The sequence below is a fragment of the Sinohyriopsis cumingii genome, chromosome 8 (genome assembly GCF_028554795.1).
Source record: "Sinohyriopsis cumingii isolate HCF-2022 chromosome 8, ASM2855479v2, whole genome shotgun sequence".
NCBI lineage: Eukaryota > Metazoa > Mollusca > Bivalvia > Unionida > Unionidae > Sinohyriopsis > Sinohyriopsis cumingii.
The window spans coordinates 49741860-49768881 of record NC_142968.1 but is presented as its reverse complement, the minus strand read 5'-3'; the positions used below and the strand labels follow the sequence as shown (position 1 = coordinate 49768881).

General features: G+C 34.8%; 2 protein-coding genes across 3 annotated transcripts in view; one reads left to right on the top strand and one right to left on the bottom strand.

Moving 5' to 3' along the window:
- LOC149793472 (uncharacterized) overlaps positions 1 to 27022 on the bottom strand; it is a 68196-nt gene that overhangs the window by 7186 nt on the left and 33988 nt on the right. The gene's annotated exons all lie outside the window — the stretch shown is intronic.
- LOC149793473 (uncharacterized) lies at positions 1142 to 27022 on the top strand. 2 transcript variants are annotated; one of them, XR_016422811.1, is made up of 4 exons: positions 1142 to 1714; positions 16755 to 17068; positions 21417 to 23644; positions 26254 to 27022. XR_016422811.1 is itself a non-coding variant. In XM_089967466.1 (3 exons), exons 2-3 carry the CDS (start codon positions 16798 to 16800, stop codon positions 21509 to 21511), a joined length of 366 nt encoding a protein of 121 aa, XP_089823592.1. In that variant the 5' UTR covers positions 1142 to 1714; positions 16755 to 16797; the 3' UTR covers positions 21512 to 23993. The 2 variants fall into 2 exon arrangements, 1 of the variants encoding a protein (XP_089823592.1); XM_089967466.1 differs by lacking the exon at positions 26254 to 27022 and having other exon boundaries at positions 21417 to 23993.

Here is a 27022-nt window from a genome sequence, read left to right as displayed (position 1 = left end):
ATGCCATACAATGCATCCAAGTCTGTGACAAGTGATAACCTCTTGTACAATCCCCTAACTGATGCCATACAATGCATACAAGTCTGTAACAAGTGATAACGTCTTGTACAATCCCCTAATTGATGCCATAAAACACATACAGGTCTGTGACAAGTGAAAATTACTTGTACAATTAGGGCTGTCATAGGGTGGGCAACATGGATGATTCACCTGGGATGCCATTTCATAGAGTCTCAATGTGTTTTCTTAGTGCTGGTGGTGGGGGCTTCCTGCACAAGCTTCCAATGGCTCTGTTCACAAACCATTTTATGATTTCATATTAAATACAAGTCTGTGACAAGTGAAAATTACTTGTACAATTAGGGCTGTCATGGGGTGGGCAACATGGATGATTCACCTGGGATGCCATTTCATGGAGTTTCAATGTGTTTTCTTAGTGCTGGTGGTGGGGGCTTCCTGCACAAGCTTCCAATGGCTCTGTTCACAAACCATTTTATGATTTCATATTTACATACAAGTCTGTGACAAGTTATAATCCTTTGTATAACTCAGCTAGAGCTTTAAAATGTTAGTTTTAGATCTCTTCATGAAATAATTCCATTGAACCTGTATAATGTACATACGACCTGAGAACAGTACAGAGCTGGGTCTGACTAACAGTAAATGTTGGAGAGCTAAAGTTAGTATGTGGAACAAATTGGTAAGAGATGAATGGATGAATATTATAACAATACAATCCACCTTATTGCGGGCATATAAAAAGTTATCTTTACCAAAAGTACAACTGCAGATCTGTGTCAATAAATTTCAAAACTTTATGCAACAGCAGATCTGTGTCAATAAATTACCATAACGACAGCAGATCTGTGTATACATTACTTACTATATCATATACATACAACAGATCCTTGCATATACATTACGTACAAAATAGTATGCAACAACATATATGTCAATAAACTTTGATACTGTATGCATCAGCAGATCTGTGCATACATTAGTTATAATACAGGATGCAACGGTGGATCTGTGTATACATTATACACAATACAGTATGCAACAGCAGATTTGTATATATATTGATACAGAATGCAACAGCAGAGCTATGAAAATATATTATGCCATATAGATACAGCATGCAGCAACATCTGTGCATATACATTATAGATAACAGATCATACGGTATGCATAGCGGATCTGTGTACATGTATATACATAACAGATGATACAGTATGCAGCAGCAGATCTTTGTCTATGCTGCTAACATTGAGCTGAATACACATCATGACGGACAGCAACATGTGGTTTATCAGTCCTTTGTATTTAATAGATTTGTAATTTCGGAAACCATTAGAAATATTTTCTGGCTGAAGTGAAAATATGATTATTTAAATCAAGACCAAAAGAGGCTAATATAGACTGTCAGCAGTCATTAGCTTCTAAGATGTGCAATTACTATACTGTTAGATTTTATCAAGGCAATTATTTCTAAGGCAACGAGACATCCACACTGTATGGTGCACAAATTGTTTCCTGCTTTCTGAATGTACTTTCTAGTATACAACTGAGATGTAGGCTGAGATATGTATAAAAGGCAAATGAAAACCTGAATTTTGCTAACAGCACGCGAGTTATGGACAGTTCAATTATGGATTGCTAGGCTGTAAGAAGAAAGATATCATTAATTAAAGATAAGACTTCTTCCACAGCAAGAGTAAGTAATATTCTTTGATATCTATATGAGGTTTCATGAGCATATAATCATATACTACTAAAAGTCCATTGTGACTTTAATTTCAATGCTATCATATGACTATGACCTTTGTTTTTATTTTCTTGTTTCAAGTTTTGTATTTTGGAAGAGGGTGAGAAAAATACAATTTATTTTCCAAATACTTTTGAAGTCCAAAACTTGGTAATTTTTATATTTCTTCATTGCTTTATTGTTACATTATTTTGTAAAATACATATTTTCAAAAAATGAAATCTAATGGATCCTACTGAGTGCTCATTTCAAAATCATTTTTTTGAAAACTGTAAAAGAATTTCCATTCTTTGCAAGCTTGGGTGTGGCAAACATTGAAATTATTAAGATTAGTCACAAATAGTCAATTTCTTAAATGATTTTAAATGATTTATTTATTTATTAAATAAAACAACAAATTATGGTCATATGAAATAATTAAGAAATTTTGGGTATCTCTCAAATCAGCTTTTACATTTTTGAATGCTATGACATTATCTGCAGCACTGCAATATTTTCGCTAATTTTTTTCTTTCTTCAAGAACTGTATGTCATATTTTACCTGATTCAAAAAGCATGAAGATACATTATATGCTGCATGACCAGCCGTAGAGAAGCTAGGATCATTCATGCATAGCATACAATTGATATTCAAGCTTGATGACTTAATGAATCCAGCTAAATACAAAGTTCAATTCTTACAATAATAGTACTTTAAAAAAAATAATAACGAATCTCAAGAAAAATAATTATATTTAAACCTGTTTACAAAAACTGTCAAAGTACACAAGAAGACCCATGAATACATAAGTAGTTCCATTCTGATTTTATGAACTAATAACACTAGTTTTTTTGTGTCACATGATGCCATTTTAGCCAATCTAAATACCGTATATACTCACGCATAAGCCCGTTCGCGTATAAACCGACCCCCAAACTGAACAGGTATAAACATTAAAAAGTACAAAACCCGCGTATAAACCAACCCACAACTCTGAGACCTCTTAAGATGCATGAGGTAAATTATAAATGCATTTATTTAGGTAAACTTACATTTTTTTTAAAATACATGTATGTTTATCTCGAGGATGGTGTGCATGATTATTAAAAAGAAATGGAATAAACTTGTTTGAAAAGTATTTAATTTTCTGTTTTCTTATTGTTTCTGCCTAATTTAGATTTGTGTATAATTTGATCCAACCATGACAAGAATTTAGCAATCGCGAGTTGCTGTAACACTACCTCTCCCTTTTGACTCTATTGTTTATGCATTATTGATTGGGACATTTTATATCGGTGCACCGGTAATAACATTTTTACTTTGCTTTCAAACTGTAAACACTAACTCATTAAAATCTAATCCCAGTATGACAACACAACGAACAACAATGCGGTTCGATTCAGTGCTCACAATTAGGCTATTGAACATATTTACATAATGGCGCCACTGCATGTACATTGTAGGTTTGATGACGAGCTGAACTTTAATGATATCTCCAAAATACAATAATGAAGTTTCAGAATAAATGCTTCAAAAAAGCTGAATCTTAGTTTGCTCTGATATAAGTGAACTTTCACCATACCTGTCAATTTTTACATTATGTCTTCGATTTTCATTTCTTCTAAACAAGAAAATTCCCACATGTTCTGTTGATTCAGCTGTGAATTACTGTGACGAAATAATTACTTTACAAGAAAGAACTTGCTTCTTCACTAAATAGAATCTTAAGTTTAAACATTATTCAAGTAAATTAATGACTTTTTTTTCCTTCTACAACAATACAAAAATAATATATAAAAAAAACAAACAAAAAAAATAAACCACACGAATAAAATCATCCACAATTTCAATCCCAAGAATGATCTCTACGAATGCTGTAGTTCCATATGCTTCATTCCCATAAAGAAATTTACACGAGTGAGCATATGGCATTCTATACCGTATACACCAATGTTAATTACCATCGTTAAATTAAAGGAAGGAATGAAAATACATACCACACAGCAAAAGTGTCCTCAAAATACTAATTCAGAATATGTGTTTTATAGCAAACAATACTAAATGCTTTACCAGTTGACAATAAGGGAATAAGGTTGGATATACAACGAGGTGAAAATACCATGAGACTGCCTATTTAGGTACCTTTAGTTCAATAAAATTGGGAATCCTTTATATGCCAATCAATTGCTGGCGCTTGCATGACACACAAGTGTAGAATGTGTTTTCTTTGAATTACGATGGATGTCAAATCATTTTCACAAAATAGTTGCATCAATAAGGATTAACGTTTAATTAGTCGCGCTGGCTTTCTTGCTTGTTTATTTAAGACTAATCTTTAGCTATCATGCAGTTTGACCACAGCTGACCACAATATGAAAATAGGGCACGTCCTGGGGGAAAATAAGGCGCGTAACAGGGAGAAATGGCGAGCCTGTTTGCGAATTTCAGGCATATTGGACCAGGAAGATCGATCAATATTAAATGAAAACAAGGCTTTAAAAATGCCACAAAAAATCTCCCAATTAAAGACCCCAATCTCTAAAAAAAAACATTATTCAGTCTCCCTATGTGGCTTTTGAAAAGTTCATAGGTATGCTTTACACCCCGTTTTACAAATCTACGGTAATCGTGCTAATATTATGGAATAAAAGGCAATTACATATCAATGTACTGGTATAGCTGCCGGTCAGAGTTCCCTCTTAACACAAGCCAGTTTCAGGGTTTTAATGATTAACTGGTCTGTACTGCTGTCGCAAAAATGAAAGACAAATTCACCGACTATCAAAATAGGAGATGCCGAAATGTCAAGCTTTACATCGTGTTGAAAGTTATGATGTTTGTTCAGCCAAAGCACAAAACTAAAATTGATTGATGTTTATCTTAGTTGATCTATATGAGATATTTTGCCTTTATTATTACCACTCTTTGTGAACATGTAAACCTGCGTACCTTTTTAAAAATATTACCTAAATTTGTAGGATTGCTTATATCATTGAAAATGAGTTACTTGTGAGCGCATGATTCAATGTAAATGAAACAGCTATTAAGGACTAGCTGAAATGTTATCTGTAAGAATGCAATTTGGTTGAAGCAATAAATAAAGCAAAATCTGCATCTAATATGTATGGGAATAAATAAGGACTTAAGTGACGCTATGCACACTTTGCACTGTGTAAATACTGTACATTATAGTTCAGCCTGGTCTCCTGGGTAAATTCAACCGGCCGTCAAATTATGAAGTCTGTATTTACCTTTATTTAATTTCGTGTTGGAGAAATCGGGAAATAAGCACATACAAAATAATAACAAAATTAATCATAGTAATTTATAACAGTTTAATAATTGTTGGGTCACCAAAAGTTAATTTTTTTTTACATGCCTATGTCTTAGGACACGTAAAAAATTATCGTTTCATTTCCAAAGATTTACAGCCATTACAGTAGTTAACAAAAGACCTAAAAACTCTCAAGTTTAGACATTGGCCTGCAGATAAGCCGACCTCCCCCCACCCTTCTTACAGGCCCTTATATTTTTCCAAATAATTCAGCTTATATGCAAGTATATATGGTACTGTAACAAAGGCTTGGCAAAGTTGTGCAATTATTTAAAAATGAAAAGGCTTAATTAAAGCAAAGTTATGTCAATCAATTAAAGTGATAAAACCACTTATGCATGATACACTATCAGAACAATTTTGATGTTTCTTTTCTATTACATTTTTGCCAAGAGTACTGCATTTATTATATACAAGAAAATGTGAAATTTTTCCCAATAAAAATGAAAATGTTCTTATGACATGATTTCCATTTATTTACAATGATTTTTTTGTGTAAATACAACCACTAATCACAAATAAAATGACTAAATTATTTCAAAATTGTGCAGTCATCCACCAACAAAGTAACCAATTTATTGGTTTGATAGGAAAAAGTAATAGCAGAAAAGATCTTACTTTATTAACTATTCATCTCTAAATCTTTCCTTTGATCAACTGTGACACCTTACAAACAAAAATGCACTTGTCAGTAAGCAGCCTCCAAAAGCTCCCTAATATTTATGCTCTATGTTGTTTCTAACCTGATTTTATCATATTCAATCTTTCAACTTTTCCCCTACACCAATATTAGATGTTATTACTTTTCTACTGGTAGGCGTCGTATGTGCAAGCACAAAAAAAAGCCACTAGCAGTATATATGGATCACAAGGGTGGGCTGAACATTCAGCAATTGTACATTTAATACAAAGAAAATTTTAACTTTTACCTTGTAACATATTTACTTGTTTTTGTATATCTGTATGGTGCATTAAAGTTTCAGTCTGCTAACCATTTTGTGCAATATATATATATATATATATATATATATATATATATATATATATATATATATATATATATATATCCGAAAAGAATCTTTATTTAAACTACCCAAAAATGTAGTCTTTTTGAGAGAATTATGTTTTAATGACAGCTACTGACCAAATATTTTACCATAGTGTTTTATTTTAGGGATAATTTTTACAGAGTATTAACATCTTGACTCATCATTTTTTATACTTCATCTTTACATTTATTGGAAGTGTTTATCTTAGTCAAGTTTTTATGCAAGTTGTCATTTTTACATTTGTAGAATTTTACTTTAAAATGTCTTTTTAAACACCGTTGCATAGACATAAAGTTCAGATGGTTGGTTCAAAATGTTTAACAAATTTCCCATTAAATCTTACTCATTCAAAATTTTCTTTTTCTGACCAAAAGCTCAAGTTTTAAAACATCTCCATAAATCACCATAGTCAAAAGTCAAATAGTATTTAAATTTCCTGAATTTTAAGCAGATTTTTTTTTTAATTTTTAAAATTTATAACAGTTTAACAATATTCTTAATAATAAATTTTCTATAGCAAAAAACATTATACAGAATTCTAACATCTTTGCATTATATATTTTACCTTACATTTTTATAAAGAGTTTTTGTGCAAGTCCTTTCTATACATTTTTTGGAACTTAACCCTTTTTGGCAATGAATAGCCAATTTTGTGCTGAGGTGATGTAAAACACTACAACATATGTACTGTTGCTCATATCAAAATCTGTTTGAATCTTTAGGAATTAAAAGCATTCTTTCCAAGTTTGATTTTAGTCTGTGAAGAAATCCAGTCTGAGTTGGTACAGAGAACTCGGTCAATTATGAAATAGGTTATCTCATTTATATTCACCATTCATATTCAAGCATGTGTGAGATTTTGATGATACATACTGTTACTGTGATCAAAATATGCAGAAAAAATGCAGCCTCGATGACAGCAACAAGCATATGTAATTATGTACCACAATATAATGCAATTTCTTGTTCAGATTCAAACTTTTTGAACCATTCAGTATGAAACTGCTTATAAAAGTAAGTGGACATAAACTTCTGAAAATGAATCAATAAATGTTTTTGGTGTACTAATATGCTGTAACTTTAATAAAAATCTTTCTCAGAAGTGATCATATAAATATATACTATGGGATCAGAATGATTTTGTTTGTGTTCCTGCGTATGAGATATTTGATTGTTCTCCTGTATGTTATCGCTACACATTAGCACAGTTGCCACAACTGACTTACATCATGAAATAAAATCTGCATTTTACTTCATGATGTTGGTTAATGGTGAATTTGGATTTATTTTTGAATTTATATTTTCATCACTTAAAGAAAAAATTTATGAATGTGTATTTCCAATGCTTTTGTTACATAATAGAAAGACAAACCATTCCTTCAATTATGATATAAACATGCTCCTTTGTAAACATGAGTTTCAGCCTAAATTGATAAGCAGACCTAAAGAGAAACAATGCACATTACTGACTGGCAAAACTAAAAGAAAATGGCAAAATATACGTCCATTAGCCTCATACATATTGCAAAGAAAGACTATTATATGAAAACCTGTCTTGAAAGACCATCTCTCTCAACAGACCAGATTCTCAATGCACAGACTTATTAATTATACTGTTATGACCTGTCATAAATGACCATCTGTCTTGAAAGACCAGACTGTCAATGCATGGACTTATTAATTATAAAGTGTTACGACCTGTAACATGAGACCATGATTTTTTGGCAGATGGGGTGGTCTTTTGAGACTGGTTCTACAGAAAGAAAAATACTATAATGGGTAAGGCAAATGCTAGAGCATGTCTGGCAATGTCTCAAAGTATTTAGTCCATCCCAAAAACATAATGTGTCAACTCTACTAGACCAAACTGGAAACTCAGCCAGAACTGTACAAGGAATAACTAATATGCTTCACTACTGCATGACAAATAAGCAGCTATGGGAAGGGAAAATATTTAGTCCACTGATCATGACAAACTAGAAGTTACGGGAAGGGAAAATTTTCAGTCCGCTGATCATGACAAACAAGTAGTTATGGGAAGGGAAAATATTTAGTCCAATGATCATGACAAACAAGTAGTTATGGGAAGGGAAAATACTCAGTCCACTGATCATGATAAACAAGTAGTTACAGGATGGGAAAATATTCAGTCCACTGATCATGACAAAACACTTGACATTAATGGTGTTGTCCAGGGCTCTATTCTAAAACTACTACTCTATGCTGTATCCATAAATGTACTTTGCTATGCAAAGAACATACAGGCAAAGATATCTTAGTAGATGATGCAATAATGATATGAATCAAACAAAATGTATGGTAACAGACTTATTCAAAAAGCATTCTACTTCTAATGATAAAATGGTCCAGTGGTTGAAAATGTTAAAGATGAAGCGCTTTTAGGAATGATAGATGAAAATGATTTTACATGGAATAAGAATGACATGTAGCAATGCGAATCCCAAACAATTACAATAACTTTTGAAGTAAAATTACAAAACACCTGCCTGAAAATAACTAGAAAAATTTACTACAATGCCTAGATTTTGCCTCTTACTGACTAAAAATAAGTAAGATTTATAACCACTAAATTTTGGATGCACTATTTGACACACAATCTGAATATGTATTTTATGAATTGAAATAGCTCAAAAAAGGTCACCAAATAAACCTTCTAAAACTAAGAAACTCTGGGACTGCACAGACTGAAATGTTTTTTGAAAGTTTTAAAGAAAACTATTGTCATGTTTTAACCAAGACTTTTTGAATGATTTGTTTTATTTCCTGTGTTATTGTCATTGTTATTGTTATTGTCATTTGCTTCGCTTCCGTGCATATATCATACACATCAGCTATTATTTGATGTGTTTAACACAGCTGGGTTTTTTCCCAGTGTAATGCATTAGTCTAAATTTCAACACTGTGTGTCATTATGCAATGGTCTGTTCCTGAACTAACATGTATTCTCTGATACAGAAACAAATAGGTTAACTGTGAGACTCGGAGAAGACTTGATACAGTATATCTGTACTCAGTTAAGTTACTCTCATTAAATGAATTATTACATGTATTATTATTATTATTATTATTATTATTGTTATTATCATTATTATTCCAAGCATTTGATACAATGCAGATGCAACTCATTAACAAGATATCAGCCATTCCTTTTGAAAATATGTCAAATTGCTAAGTGATCAAAGACAAGATTAATTCAGAGTGCATTGAAATATAAGCCTCTGTCTGACTGAGTGCACTCGGTCATCAATTACCAAATGCTCTTTGTCTAAAGTTATATATATGTACATTCACCAAGCTGTCTCCAATCTGTTCATAAAATTTGCTTCTTAAGTGGGAACAATCTATTGCTGATGCATCATGGATGATGCATGCTGGGTAATACTATAACAACATTCAGTATTTTCAGTAAATTTGTTCTTTTACTATAAAGAATTCCATTCTTGACAGTTTTTCATAAATGGTTTTGAACATGTATAAAAGCAACACTTATCTCATTTAAACATTGTCCCCTACTCCAAACTATACCAATTCTCCTAGTCGGTACCTACACCCTCTCAGACATTGGGTTCCAATTTTATATTTGTTCACCTTATTATCTAACCTTATCCAGAGAGGATATTTAATCAATAAACTTCCTACAATAAAATTTACAAGCTTTGATGTCTTTATTTCAAACTAAGTGGGAGTAATTTCCCATCAGGCACATGCAATAAATACAACAATGCACGCAACCATTCCAAGTATTAATCAGTCTTGGAATCATGGGGAAAATAATCAAATCATAATCTACTCAACTTATCTCCTACACAATAGTGTCAGAGTCAACATCCATATCTATAAAAGTAATTATTCATCCAAAAATAAGGAGCTAATTACTGCTATCTGTATTGATGACTACTCACAAATAATGGTCGAAGTATAAAGTCCAATTAATGTGACGTTTTCATTTTGCTGCCACAGGCTGAGACCGGATGTTAAATGCTAGATAATGGACAATATCAGAGCATTCAGAAATACCAATGGAGAAAAACTGAGTTAAGAATCATGTCAGCTAAATTAATGAACTACAATCTGATAAGCACTGAAGTTCAAGAGCTTTCCAAGGATGATGTTTATTTGTTTTTGGATTTTTTATGGCACGTTTAACACTGATGGCATGATCATGCTGTTTCAAACCTTGACCCCTGGATTACGAGTGATGTGTCACTGAGTTACTCCAGTTGCTTTCATTCAGTGGATACACGCTTTATTGGTGAATCCATAATAATTATTAGAATTTATTATATGCTCATTTTTTTCTCCGTTAACTTTACATTGTCAGAATCGTTCAATATTTTATGATATTGCACATCTTCATATTGCATTCACGTGCATAAAGGAACTACTTTCTACTGTAAACAAACAATGGATGCAAACGCCAGCACTTTTGATTTGTAAACAAATCATGTACACTCGCATAGTAGATGTTTTGGTTGATTAAATTTGTTTATGAATGAAGTAAAGCAAATGTTCGTGGACTGCCACAGCTGCTTTGGCATATTCTGCGTTAACTTTTTTGATACAATGTTTCGGATTTAGGCTAGCTATACAGTAGACGCAAGAATGGGTCCTTACAAATAACATACAGGTGACAAGGCATAAACTGTCTTCTTCAGCTGGTAATAAGAATGGCAAAAAAATATACTAACACTTTTACATCCTGAATTTCCTCAAAATGTACTTTCTTAGTTCTGCAAATCTGAATTACAGTAGCCATGTCATAGGTTCTGAATCATGATTACACATTTCAAAATTGAACTGTAATTTCGAATATGTCCCACTCAAAATGAAATAAGCATTAAATTCCATGGTGTCTTTTTGAGAATTGCAATTGAAAGACTTCATATTTTTTCCACATTATGATTTCAACCATTCAATGACAGAAACAAATACATTTGCAGATGTCAACATGCTTCTCCCACGCTTCTTCAATCCAATGTATTTCATGTGGAATTGTCACATATAAATCCAGTTCATAATCATGCAATTTCGTTGAATCGAAAAATATACCAAATTCTATTCATTCCAGATCAAATGGAAAAGTTGTTGCAATGTGCATTCTTTCACAATATGACTAAAAAATTTCAATTTTAACTAGACATGCCATTTTCTTTCAAAAGTTATGTCGAGTGCGCGACAGTTCAAATTTATCTGGGCGGAGTTATATGCGCAGTAATAATGTTGATATTGTGTAATGATGAATCTGCACTTGTGTATTTAGTTAGGAATACGGCATACATTCAGTTACTTTGTTTCTTGTAGTGTATTTTGTTAATATAATTAAGCATTTGGTAGAAGAAAAAAAAATGAGCATATAATAAATAGGTTACTGCATTTGTATGGGAAAATATGAACTCATAAGGTCGTGCAGTATTTACACATGAAAAACTCGTTCATATTTTCCCATACAAATGCAGTAACCTATAAATATGTAATGCTATAATACAGTGGTCCCTCACTATGGTGCCACTCAGTGTGGCACTGACCCTCTCATAATGTTGGCTTGGTTGTATATTCCGTTCACTTGTATGAATACAGATTTATCATAATTCCTTCTTAAACTATTTCACTTAATGTAAGTTCTTGGCTTATAACAAATTATAATGTGATTTCACATTGTTTAATACCTTATTTTTTTTTTTTTGTACAATTAGCTGATTAAGATATGGGCCTGTAATGCAACATGCCTCATTTTATTGCTCTATGGCTTAACTTTTGTGGTAATAAAGATGAAGCACTGTAAAATGCAATCTAATACAATAACTGTATTCTTCCTCACAAGTGATTCTTTTTCTTGCAATAAATTCATCAAACAGTCTTGAAGTGGGCTGTGTATGGGGGCAGGGAAACCTTGAGCTATATCTCTTTAGATCATAAAGTAATTTCTAATCATTTCCAAGCTGTCTAATATATGTAGTTTTAACGGTTACAAGCAAGTTTCGTTATTCTGGAACCCACACTCAAGTCACAATAGTTCCTAATAATGAAATCTGACAATGACCCTAACAACAGACCTTTTAAGTTAATGGGTAGGCATGGAAAATAACCAAGTTTCAGTGTCCTTACCAAACAGTAGCTATTTGAGGAAAAGAACATTATTGGGGTTATAATAAAAAGAAACAAGCTTGTTAAAAGAACTTATGCCCATATTGGTGAAAGAATTGCCACAAATTCAAGATAGGACCATTTCTTCAATTTAACTGCATTTTCAAACTGCTGAATAAAGAGAAATAGCCTTCGAGGAATGCCAAAGTCATTCAAACTAGTGGAGGCAGTTACTTAAATGAAACATATGACTACATTCAATGAAATTCAACTACATTCAACCATATTTAACCAAATTCATTCTCTCAAAGAAACTTGAGCCTTAGCTGAACCAAATTCTGGATTCTTCAGCTACCATTCTACCATTGCTCTTCAACTATATGAAACAGTGGTCCACAACTGGAGGAAAACAACTTTCATAATTTCTTGGATAGTAATAACACTTGTCATTAAATTTTAGCAGGGTTTTTATATTTGCACATCTTTGATGCAACCCTGTAAAAGTACTAGTCTATTCCTGTAGTCGAACACTTTTTACGATACAAGCAGAAACAAAAGAAGCCTGAAAATACTGACCTGTGACCTTGATATTGAGGATAAGATCCCAAATGCAACATATTATATGCATACCAAGTTTCATTCATTTATCTTAAACAACTGTTAGAAAGAAGGGCAAATATGACTGACACTAAAATATTTATAATATACGAACTTAACACTGAAGCTAGCTGTGAATCTTGTGACCATGACCCAAGGGGCAAAGGAGTGAGCGAATGCATTAGAGAATATTGTTTTTATTCATTTATGATACATCTAATCTATCCAAAATCTATGAAGGAATTAGGTAGTATAATCAGATTATGACAAACTGTAACCAGAATATAAACAAGAAAATATCAAAACTGTGAACTTTACCCAAAGGTCAAAGATTTAAGGAATGTTTTCCATAATGCACTGCCTTTGCTTTACAATGATACATCCCTAGTATCAACAGCAGCCTTCATGCCATTAAAGAACTATATGGAAATGAACACCATTAAAGCAAGACTTGAAAATTGAAATGTGTTCATATAAAACAGATGCCCTACCCCAGGGCCTGGAGGGACTTAAATGCAAAACTTAACCCAGATGTTACAAATCCACATGTGACACTATATGTCTCTACTGCTACCATGGTGGGGCATAAAAAAAACGTTGATACTGTTGCCTCTGTAACACCATCTTTAAAGTGACTGATATGTTGCTTTTCCACTGATGCACAATCTCAAAAAAAAATCTATAATAAAATAATACTTTTTTGTCCATATTAACTTTTTGGGTTTGCAAAAAGTGACTAGTTCATAGGTAGTTAAATTCAAGGATATGGTAAGGTGTTATAATTTGTCTCAAAAGATGAATGTGTTTTAGTTTGTAGTAACCATAAAATCTGTCTGAACTGTACAGAAAGGCATTAAAAGTCACTATCATACCTAAAAATCTGATTTTAAATGGTTTGTCTGGGACCTCTTCATTTGTGTCGTTTCAAGATTGGGATAGATAGAGATACAAGGGTCTGCTAAATACTGGAACTTTTCTTCTAATGTCACAATGTGACTTTCCCCAGAATTGAAAGATCTGATCTTTATCACTGATAAGATGAGTGATGCCTTATGCCACAGTAATGATAAGATATGTCACTTTTCACACACACAAAGACATTTTCTTTGGCTTTCTGAGATGCATTATATTCTTTTTAACTTTCATTACAATCCTAATTTGAATAATTGCAGGTTATATGCAGAGATAAATTGTTGAGATGTCTTTGTATTTTCACTGCTACATACTGTAGTTTTACCAAAGCACCTGCTATCAGTAACAAAAATCAATGAATCATTTTATCAGAATCTTGTATAGCATAGACCTTACAGTGTGAATGTCTGGTTGAAATCAAGAAAAGGACAAGTAACTATTTAACAGCCCAATACTAACTAAAAGGGGCAGATAATTCTGTCAGTGTATCATAAGGGCAGCAAATCGTATGCCTGCCCCATGCAGGCAATTGAAGAACATACAATCTGGAAGAGTGCAGAAGTCATGAGATTTTTAGCACGGCAAATAGTCCTTAGGTTTCTTTATTACTCTATGCACAAACCACACACAATGATTAGTCAAGGCAATATCAATTACTATTCAACAAATTTGTTTTGTTGCAAAATCCATTCTTCTTTGCAAAATGAGGTCAGTCACTTTAAGCTTTTGACCCTAAAATTGTCAGGTTTATTATGATAACTTAAGTAAAAGCCATGAACAAGTTTTCATTAAGTATGTGGTCTAGAACCAAAGTTATTATGCAAAAACAAACTTTCTTCTTTCAGTCTGTGACCTTGACTATTGACATTTTGACCTTCAAATCAATAATTATTTCTTACCCAATGTGTAGGTCATCAACAAACTTTGGTGAAGAGGCATGGATGAGAACTGAAATTTTTGGCTAGAAACCATTTCCTTGGTTCCATCACAGTGACATTTACCACTGTCCCCAAAACTTAATTGGCTTCTCCCTAATCCCTAGTGCAAACCATCCAAAAAGCTTGATCCAAGTTTGTGATGTAAAACTAATGTTGTTTTGCATAAGTCAATTTTCTTTTTTTTGGCCACAGTGATATTAGTCTTTGATAATTTGACTCCAAAATCAGTATGCCTCTTTATTTCTCAAACTGCACATCATCCATGAAGTCTGGTCTAATACTGTGATATAAAACCAATTTTACTGTGTAAATCATATGGCATATTTCAGTCACAGTGACCTTAACTTTAACCTTTTGACACCTAAATTTATAAACATTTCCATACCCAAAGCTTGGTCCAGTCTGACATACAGACTAACTGAGAAACCAGATTTAAAGTGAAACATATTTTGCTTACAATAATTGTTAAGTTTAAAATATTTGACCTTGTTCCTTTTAATTTTTATTTTGTAACATCTTGGATTATTGTTTGGACTGAATAGATAATTAGGTTTCCAAAGTTAGACTGGACATAAAAGGAAAGAAAAGCACATTTAGATCAACCTATTTATAATACAGAATGATGATAATAAACAGTTTTCCCCTTGATGGAATTGTACTGGAGCCACTGTGAGATACTGCATTCAAGATGATGTTTGAACAATCTTTCTTTGGTCCAATCTTTCCAAAAATATCCATGATTATAGCACATGTTACTCAGTCAAAACATGCCATTCAATCAGAACATGCCATTCAATCAGAAGCCATTCAATCAGAACATGCCATTCAATCAAAACATGCCATTCAATCAGAACATGTCATTCAATCAGAACATTCAATCAGAACATGTCATTCAATCAGAACATGCCATTCAATCAGAACATGTCATTCAATCAGACCATGCCATTCAATCAGAACATGCCATTCAATCAAAACATGTCATTCAATCAGAACATGCCATTTAATCGGAACATGCCATTCAATCAAAACATGCCATTCAATCAGAACATGCCATTCAATCAAAACATGCCATTCAATCAGAACATGCCATTTAATCAGAACATGCCATTCAATCAGAACATGCCACATGGGAGTGAAATCAATCTGAAAACAGGATCTTACATGTGCTTGATTCAGCATGCTTGAATCAAAACATGCCATTTAATTGGAACATGCCATTCAATCAAAACATGCCATTCAATCAGAACATGCCATTCAATCAAAACATGTCATTCAATCAGAACATGCCATTCAATCAGAACATGCCATTCAATCAAAACATGCCATTCAATCAGAACATGCCATTCAATCAAAACATGCCATTCAATCAGAACATGCCATTTAATCAGAACATGCCATTCAATCAGAACATGCCACATGGGAGTGAAATCAATCTGAAAACAGGATCTTACATGTGCTTGATTCAGCATGACCATACTTGGAGAGATAATGCACCTCCAAAGTCATGAGCTAAAAACACAGTCAAAGAGAGTTAACTTTTCAAGTATGTAAATCATCAGGAATTGAAAGAGTTTCTGACATCTTTGGTTTGTACCAATATCATGCTTATATTAAAACACATGAAACTTTCACTCAAAATATTTTTTTTTAAAGAATATAGGATGGTTATTATATTACATTAACGTCAGACAACTGAGACCTGACCAGGTGTGTGTGTGGGAGGGGTGTAATTTGTATTTTTAACATAGCTTTAACACTTTTTGAGTCATATTGCTATGACGTCTGCATTGTGGCAGTTTTTAGTGATGTCTAGCACTGGGACATCATGCAACAGACATGTAGCATGATGTCCCACCCAGTCACATTATCCTGACACTAGGCCGATCAGGCCTAACATTAACCTCTTAATGCTGAGTGTCTAGCGAGGCAGCTGTTAGTACCATTTTTATAAGTCTTTGGTATATGACTTAGCCAGAGTTTGAATACGAGAACATCCGAGGAGGATGCTCTAACAACTACGCCATCAGAGCAGTCCCACTGACTATATTATCATTATGCATATCATCTGTTTCAGATACTGAAAAAGTGTTACTTAAATAGACAGGAACAAGCAAACTATGAAAATAATGGGCTCCATCACATGTATTGGCATCTTGCTGACATGTCTATCCACATTAGTCTACACAGCTACAATTAAGAGACAGGGCCTTTTCACATGTCATGGCTGGGGAGCAGGCTGCGATGTGGACTGGCGACCAGTCCGTGTACGAGAATCGAGACCATACATTTTTGCGACTCAAGAGACAGGACCAGTCAAAGAAAGCAACAAACCTACCAAGGCCCAGTCTGCACCAAAACCATACAATCCGACATTTTTATTCACTTCAGGTGAGTAGTCAGACTGTCATTACCAAGCTTATTTTGTGAATCCTGGTTACTGATTGCCTTGCAGTTCCTAATGGAGCATGGGTGTGTGTCTGTGTGTGTGCTATGTAATGTTAAACATCTGAGTCAACTTTAATAATTAAACCAAAATGTATTGCAAATGTGTGATTGCTAAATTGTTACCATTCTTATTCCTACAGCTTCATCAGAGTTACATACTCCACTGGTTTATCTTCAGGTCTGAAACGGTGCTAAAATTCCTCAACTTTTGTTGTTCTGATTCTCATAGCTTTACATTTTTCTTGATAAGACTTTAACGGTCTTATTAGATCAGCCATTCAAATACAGCTCTTCCTCAATAACTCGCGCACAACTGGGTCCACAAACATAGACCACACTATAAGCATGGCACAAGTTACCGTGGGACCTCCATAAATTGAAAAGAAAATCGCTTTGACATCACGAATACCATGGGGGGAGTTGTGTTAGGGAACTGGGCTGTTTACTGACTGAATCTTCATTTTACAATCACGTCGATAATAATTTTTTATAACACGCTTTTTCTAATAAATTTGTTCATTATACTGTTCAAATAACATTTATTTTCAAACTGTCCAATATATGAAACATCGTTCCAATTGGTTTCAACAACCATAACATGTACGCGAAAAAATCTGTGTATTACGTCACTGCTTTTTGTTTTCTTGATGAGTCTGATTCCCATAGTGGTGTTTACTATTATCCTGCCAAATCGGGAGTCCACAAAGCAAGGAACTAGATGAATTGTTGATACACCACCTAACAATTTTCCAGTTTTCAAAAACATGCGACATTTATTTCATGAGAACAATCATCTTCGTCAAAACTCAATTTTTTTATTGTTCAATTAGTACAGTATTGATGTTGTGATTTCATTGGAAGTAATAACACTGGACAACAAATTTTTACAAAAGTCATGTTACTGAAATAAAATTAGTCAATTCTTATCAATTTTTATGTGCTGAACACGAATATGACAGTCAAATTGCAAAATTGGCTCTAGTTTTTTTGTAATCTGCAAGAAATTAATGTTTACATAACGAAATGCATTCCAATAGTAAAAGGTCAACTGTAATAGCCTACCTATAAAAAATCAAGTCATTGACTACATCTCAGATTTCTTCGCCTGTCTCTTGTACAGCTGTTCGGGAGCATCTCTGAGGAGTGTCCAGCAGTAGTCAGCCAGCATTGTAGTGGACCATTTTCCCTGGTATCTTTGTTCCATTGTTGCGATATCTTGATGAAAACGTTCGCCGTGTTCATCACTAACAATACCACAGTTGCTAGGAAAGAAATCCAAATGGGAATGAAGGAAGTGAATCTTTAGAGACATATTGCAGCCAAGTTTCTTATACTTCATCAACATGTCTTCTACTAGTTCCTTATAGTTTTCTGCCCTAACATTTCCGAGGAAGTTTGTAGAAACTAGGCGAAAAGCATTCCATGCTTGTTTCGCGTCACCTTCCAGCAAGTTGTTGAACCGGTCATCTTTGAAAAGCTCTCGAATCTGAGGACCCACAAAAACTCCCTCTTTAATCTTTGCTTCGCTGAGTCGAGGGAATTTTTCATGCAGGTATCGGAATGCTGGCAAAGTCCGGTCAATGGCTTTCACGAAGTTCTTCATCAAACCTAGTTTGATGTGAAGGGGTGGTAGCAAGATTTTCTGAGCCTCAACCAGAGCTGGGTGTTGGATATTCTTCTCTCCAATGGCTACATTCTGCCTGTGAGTCCATTCCTTCCTCATGTAGTGCATTTCCCTTGCTCGGCTATCCCACTCGCATAAGAAACACATGTATTTTGTATATCCTTGCTGCAGTCCCATTAAAAGGGCAACTACCTTCAAATCACCACAGAGGTGCCAGCTGTACTTGTTATACTCAATGGAATTCAGTAGCTGCCTTAAGTTATCGTATGTCTCTTTCATGTGGACAGCATACGCTACTGGAATAGATGGAAGAATGTTTCCATTGTGCAAAAGCACAGCCTTGAGACTCAGTTTCGAAGAGTCCACAAATAGTCTCCATTCTTGTGGGTCATGAGTGATTTTTAAAGCATTCATGAGGCCCTCAATATCGGAACAGAATATCAGATTACTTTCCTTTCTGAAGAAAGGCTCCAATTGCTGGTGGCGCTTTCGATATGCAGTAATTGTGACATCTTCTTCTAGAAGATTCCATTGTTGGAGTCTTGATCCTAGCAATTCTGCCTTGTTCTTTGATAAGTCCAAATCACGAATCAGGTCATTTAGTTCTTCCTGTGTTATTCTGTGTGGGGTTGATGATGCACCACAGTGAAAATCTGGATCACTGCATGCTGATGGACCAGGAGAAGAACAGGTCGACTCACCTTTGTCTTCGTCAGATGAATCAAGAGAATATTCTGCTGGAGGTTCTGGAATAGGAAGTCCCTCACCATGTGGAACTGGTCTCAATGCAGACGGAATGTTTGGGTAGACTATTCTCGACTTCTTTCACTTCGTTATTCCGCCGGAAAGAGGAGGAACCAAGCAGAAGTAACAGTCATTTAGGTGGTTGCTTGGCTCTCTCCACACCATTGGGACTGCAAACGGCATTGATGACCTTTTGCAATTCAACCACTGTGAAAGCTGTGTTGTACATGTAGCACAGCATATATGCGGAGCCCAAGGCTTGTCTTGGTCACCAACCTTGCATCCGAAGTAAAGATGATATGCCTTCTTCACTTGAGAATTGATACTTTTCTTCTGGTTGGCAAATGTCACTTCCCCACAAATATAGCAAAAATTGTCCGCGGTATTAACACACTTTCGAGGCATTACTGTTCTTTATTGTACGTAAATGGATAAAATAATAAGTTTTATGTAACAGTAGCTTGAACTGTCTCGCACAACGTCTAAAATATTTTAAATGCTGAACCTATCTGATTGGGCTTTATATAGTACACTGCTTACGTCAGCTTCAGCAGCCGCCTGGCATTAGTATAATAGGCCTACACATGTATAGTACACTGCTGACGTCAACTTACTCCAGCAGCCGCATGGCATTAGTATTGCATTGCATCAGAAAATGATGCAATCAACTGTGGATGATGTGAGCATGATGGTATTATGCAATGCTACATCATTATTCCGGATGTTGCTGCAGTCCTACTGGAGAAATTTACACAGTGAAACATAGAAAATGAGGTATATGAATATCTTCAAAACGAGAGCCAATACAAATTTTTCACGGTTATATTCGTGTTCGGCACACCAAAATACTACAGATTAGGGCCTTTTCAAGTCAGTAATGATTTCACTGTTGACCAGTGTAATTAAACTTCTTAGCATCTTTGAGGATATCTCTAAGTGCCAGTTCAATAATTCTCTGAAACCTGTTTGACCACAATGGTCCGTATCTGTGAAAACAAGTTCTTTATTTTACAAAGTATTCTTTTCGCTTGGCTGCCTTGTTATCTTGGATCACAGTTATGAAAGAGTCAGTTAGTTTAAGGTAGTTTATGCTACATACACAATAACATTCGAAAGTGTTCGATTGATCAAATGAAGTTCACCCAACACACGACTGGGGCCACTAGGTTTTATGTTTGTAGGATTTTCGTGCCTTTTAACTTTGTTTTTTTTCCACCTCCTTTATTTGATTCAAAAGACATTATTAACGTGATAATACAGAGGAGGCAGCTTTTAATTCAGTGCAACAATACAACAAATACTTCCACAAGTCAGTTATCAAATCACGGTCTGGACTTAATTAGGTTCTCAGAGAAATGTTCACAAACATAGCCGTTATGGTAGATTCACGCATTTTATGTTTAATTACAAGAGGACACATTGCATTGATGACGATTACACTTAAAAGGAACTTAAAGATGAACTAGAACACAAATTTCAATAGATAAAAAATTATTTAATTTGTATTTATTTATTAAAGTACTGCCTCCACTCGGTGTAAGTGACATTTCCTTACATATCATTAATTATGATGTACTAGGAATGTCAGTTGGAAAGAAAATGTAAAAGAATTGTATGACCTATTTTTAAATTTGATATTTCATAGTGTTGATTAAAATTTCCAAGTCCAATCTACTGTTTTTGACGATAAAACGAGTGATAAATCAGAGTTTCCGGTACCAATTCGAATCGTGTTTTTCTTCACGTTCAACAAATAGGGATCAATTTCTGAGAAATAATATGGCTTTAAAAAACTGGGATCCACACCTGACCCCATGCTAAAAGTGGGTTCGCAAGTTATCAGGGTGCGAGTTATATATAACGTTGAATTATGGCAATGATTAGGATTAATTTTATAACAAGTTATTACATGTTTAATTCCAGGATCATCTTGGACACCAATTGGAAAGAGAACACAAAAACTGGACACATTATGGCAACTACTCGATGAAACTGAAAATCATCTGCATTCCAATTAACTATTTCCACTGCAAGAGGAAAACTACAGTTATGACCCATAATCAAGTGACCAACAATAAAAGCATTGATACTGACTGACTTTTCCAACCCATGAATGAAGAACGAAAACTATTGAAAACTGTTGCACCATAGTTACTTCAGCAGAACACTACTAACAAAGATCTACCATTGTATTATATGCAAAAGGTCGGGGTGTAAGCTTTTAGTTCAGAACCAAACCTAGCACAAACAGCATGGACCTACTGTACATGCAATTAGGTTGTACAGTACACAGATTAGCCTGACCATTTTACACCCAAAGCAAACTGACCATATTACACAGAAAGTGGACTGACCACATTATACACAAAGTAGTCTGACCATATTACAGACAAATCAGACTGACCATATTACACACAAAGTTTTTTTTAAGTCTGACCATATTACATACAAAGTTGAATAACTATATTACACACAATATAAACTGACCGTATTACACACATAGAAGAATGATCATATTGCATGCAAAGTAGCCTAGCATATTACACACAAAGGAAACTGACCATATTACACACAAATAAAACTGACTATATTACACACAAAGTAGAATGACCATATCACACAAAGTAGACTGACCATATCACACAAAATAGACTGACCATATTACACACAAAGTAGACTGACCATATTACACAAAATAGACTGATCATATTACATACAAATCAGACTAACCTTATCAGAGAGAGAAAAAAGTTGTCTTTGCTCTTGAATGGAAGAACCATGAATTTTAGCTGCACGTGTATTACCTTAAAGAAGGTTTTACTTTCATTGGGCATAATTAGTAAGGACCAAATTATCTTAAATTGAACATGATTCAATCTCCATTCAAGAAAATGAGAAACATTCATTCTCTTTTCTTTCACATCCAAACAACGATGATTAAGATTGGTGATCATGTGCTAATAATGAAGCATAGAAGTCACACATTTGACTACTGGCTTCTTGCAACAAATAATCACAAGAGTTCTATCAAGCAAAACCCACCAGGGGCCTTGTCCGCTGGAACACTACAGTTGCGACTGCACCCACCACTTTCTACTTTTCCAGCTTCACCTGCTAATCTATTATGAAACCTTTAGACGGTGACAAACACATATAGTCTGCCCAATTAAGCCATAAATTGACATTGCAGGCTTTCTGCTGCAAAAAAACACTGAGAGCTCAATAACTGTGTCACACTACAATGATTCACTTACCAACATACAGTTTTGTTTCCGTATTTGACAAGAAATCTCTAATCTTCAACCTGTACAAATTTTCTGAATTTATTAAACTTCATTCATCAATTATTGCATGGACAACTAGTGAGAATATTTTCCCCATATTTTCAACATACAACCACAAAAACACACACATCAAGAGATAAGAGATCCTGAAAATGGTTCATGCCAAACATTTTTTCTAAAACTTAATATGGCAACTAGATATTTGTGAAATTTAATATAATTACAAAGTTTGCATAGAAAGTTATAATAAAATAGAAAACATTTATATACTTATTAAATGAACCGGAAAATTGATATTTTTGGCTTATGCAATTTTAGTTTTTGTGTTATCCTTCCATACTTAACTAGTTCCCTCTCCAATTAAAAATTTATAAAAAATTATTTTTCATAAAACTGTACGAAACAATTTGACAGAACAATGGTAATAACAGAATATTCTATTGTTTTTAAAAATTAATGATTAATTCACAAAAAAACTTATTTATTACCCAAAAAAGTACATAATACTCAATAAATGGGCTTTTCCAGATAAGTACTGGCACAGCTTTGCTAAAGTAGAATTTCTGACATCTCAGCTTTTGGTTCCTGCTAAGGTGACTCTAATGAAGGGGATCAAAGAAAGAAAATATATTTTTACATGGTAACCAAATGGATAAGCATACATCTATAATAAACAGGTGTTTATATTTCCATCAAGCAGTTTGAGAGAGTATCAAAATGTCACAGAACTTTAATAAAATAAAGTACCAAATGCTAAGGCCAAGAGTGACCATCATATAATGTGCAGGCAGATCTAGGTCTATGCAGTTCACTAGGATTATTCAATATAACAACAACACAACTCCTGATCTACTATGACAGATCTAGGTCTACACAATTCGCTAGGATTCACTGGACAACAAATTTTTACAAAAGTCATGTTACTGAAATAAAATTAGTCAATTCTTATCAATTTTTATGTGCTGAACACGAATATGACAGTCAAATTGCAAAATTGGCTCTAGTTTTTTTGTAATCTGCAAGAAATTAATGTTTACATAACGAAATGCATTCCAATAGTAATAGGTCAACTGTAATAGCCTACCTATAAAAAATCAAGTCATTGACTACATCTTAGATTTCTTCGCCTGTCTCTTGTACAGCTGTTCGGGAGCATCTCTGAGGAGTGTCCAGCAGTAGTCAGCCAGCATTGTAGTGGACCATTTTCCCTGGTATCTTTGTTCCATTGTTGCGATATCTTGATGAAAACGTTCGCCGTGTTCATCACTAACAATACCACAGTTGCTAGGAAAGAAATCCAAATGGGAATGAAGGAAGTGAATCTTTAGAGACATATTGCAGCCAAGTTTCTTATACTTCATCAACATGTCTTCTACTAGTTCCTTATAGTTTTCTGCCCTAACATTTCCGAGGAAGTTTGTAGAAACTAGGCGAAAAGCATTCCATGCTTGTTTCGCGTCACCTTCCAGCAAGTTGTTGAACCGGTCATCTTTGAAAAGCTCTCGAATCTGAGGACCCACAAAAACTCCCTCTTTAATCTTTGCTTCGCTGAGTCGAGGGAATTTTTCATGCAGGTATCGGAATGCTGGCAAAGTCCGGTCAATGGCTTTCACGAAGTTCTTCATCAAACCTAGTTTGATGTGAAGGGGTGGTAGCAAGATTTTCTGAGCCTCAACCAGAGCTGGGTGTTGGATATTCTTCTCTCCAATGGCTACATTCTGCCTGTGAGTCCATTCCTTCCTCATGTAGTGCATTTCCCTTGCTCGGCTATCCCACTCGCATAAGAAACACATGTATTTTGTATATCCTTGCTGCAGTCCCATTAAAAGGGCAACTACCTTCAAATCACCACAGAGGTGCCAGCTGTACTTGTTATACTCAATGGAATTCAGTAGCTGCCTTAAGTTATCGTATGTCTCTTTCATGTGGACAGCATACGCTACTGGAATAGATGGAAGAATGTTTCCATTGTGCAAAAGCACAGCCTTGAGACTCAGTTTCGAAGAGTCCACAAATAGTCTCCATTCTTGTGGGTCATGAGTGATTTTTAAAGCATTCATGAGGCCCTCAATATCGGAACAGAATATCAGATTACTTTCCTTTCTGAAGAAAGGCTCCAATTGCTGGTGGCGCTTTCGATATGCAGTAATTGTGACATCTTCTTCTAGAAGATTCCATTGTTGGAGTCTTGATCCTAGCAATTCTGCCTTGTTCTTTGATAAGTCCAAATCACGAATCAGGTCATTTAGTTCTTCCTGTGTTATTCTGTGTGGGGTTGATGATGCACCACAGTGAAAATCTGGATCACTGCATGCTGATGGACCAGGAGAAGAACAGGTCGACTCACCTTTGTCTTCGTCAGATGAATCAAGAGAATATTCTGCTGGAGGTTCTGGAATAGGAAGTCCCTCACCATGTGGAACTGGTCTCAATGCAGACGGAATGTTTGGGTAGACTATTCTCGACTTCTTTCGCTTCGTTATTCCGCCGGAAAGAGGAGGAACCAAGCAGAAGTAACAGTCATTTAGGTGGTTGCTTGGCTCTCTCCACACCATTGGGACTGCAAACGGTATTGATGACCTTTTGCAATTCAACCACTGTGGAAGCTGTGTTGTACATGTAGCACAGCATATATGCGGAGCCCAAGGCTTGTCTTGGTCACCAACCTTGCATCCGAAGTAAAGATGATATGCCTTCTTCACTTGAGAATTGATACTTTTCTTCTGGTTGGCAAATGTCACTTCCCCACAAATATAGCAAAAATTGTCCGCGGTATTAACACACTTTCGAGGCATTACTGTTCTTTATTGTACGTAAATGGATAAAATAATAAGTTTTATGTAACAGTAGCTTGAACTGTCTCGCACAACGTCTAAAATATTTTAAATGCTGAACCTATCTGATTGGGCTTTATATAGTACACTGCTTACGTCAGCTTCAGCAGCCGCCTGGCATTAGTATAATAGGCCTACACATGTATAGTACACTGCTGACGTCAACTTACTTCAGCAGCCGCATGGCATTAGTATTGCATTGCATCAGAAAATGATGCAATCAACTGTGGATGATGTGAGCATGATGGTATTATGCAATGTTACATCATTATTCCGGATGTTGCTGCAGTCCTACTGGAGAAATTTACACAGTGAAACATAGAAAATGAGGTATATGAATATCTTCAAAACGAGAGCCAATACAAATTTTTCACGGTTATATTCGTGTTCGGCACACCAAAATACTACAGATTAGGGCCTTTTCAAGTCAGTAATGATTTCACTGTTGACCAGTGTTATTCAACAGAACAACAACACAGATCCTGATCTAATATGACAGATCTAGGTCTACACTATTCACTAGGATTATTCAATAGAACAAAAACACAGATCCTGATCTACTATGGCAGATCTAGGTCTATGCAGTTTGCTAGGATTATTCAATAGAACAACACAGACCCTGATCTACTATGGCAGATCTAGGTCTACACTATTCGCTAGGATTATTCAACAGAACAACAACACAGATCCTGATCTACTACGGCAGATCTAGATCTACACAATTCGCTAGGATTATTCAATAGAACAACACAGACCCTGATCTACTATGGCAGATCTAGGTCTACACTATTCGCTAGGATTATTCAACAGAACAACAACACAGATCCTGATCTACTATGGCAGATCTAGGTCTACACAATTCGCAAGGATTATTCAACAGAACAACACAGACCCTGATCTACTATGGCAGATCTAGGTCTACACTATTCGCTAGGATTATTCAACAGAACAACAACACAGATCCTGATCTACTATGACAGATCTAGGTCTACACTATTCGCTAGGATTATTCAACAGAACAACACAGATCCTGATCTACTATGGCAGATCTAGGTCTACACAATTCGCTAGGATTATTCAATAGAACAACACAGACCCTGATCTACTATGGCAGATCTAGGTCTACACAATTCGCTAGGATTATTCAACTGAACAACAACACAGATCCTGATCTACTATGGCAGATCTAGGTCTATGCAGTTTGCCAGGATTATTCAATAGAACAAGAACACAGATCCTGATCTACTATGGCAGATCTAGGTCTACACAATTCGCTAGAATTATTCAACAGAACAACAACACAGATCCTGATCTACTATCATAATGGCAGTTCTAGCGCAATGTTACTTGTAGTTTTACATGAATTAAAAGTGAGTACAGTGTACATACAGTTTGGTTATAGGAAAGAAAA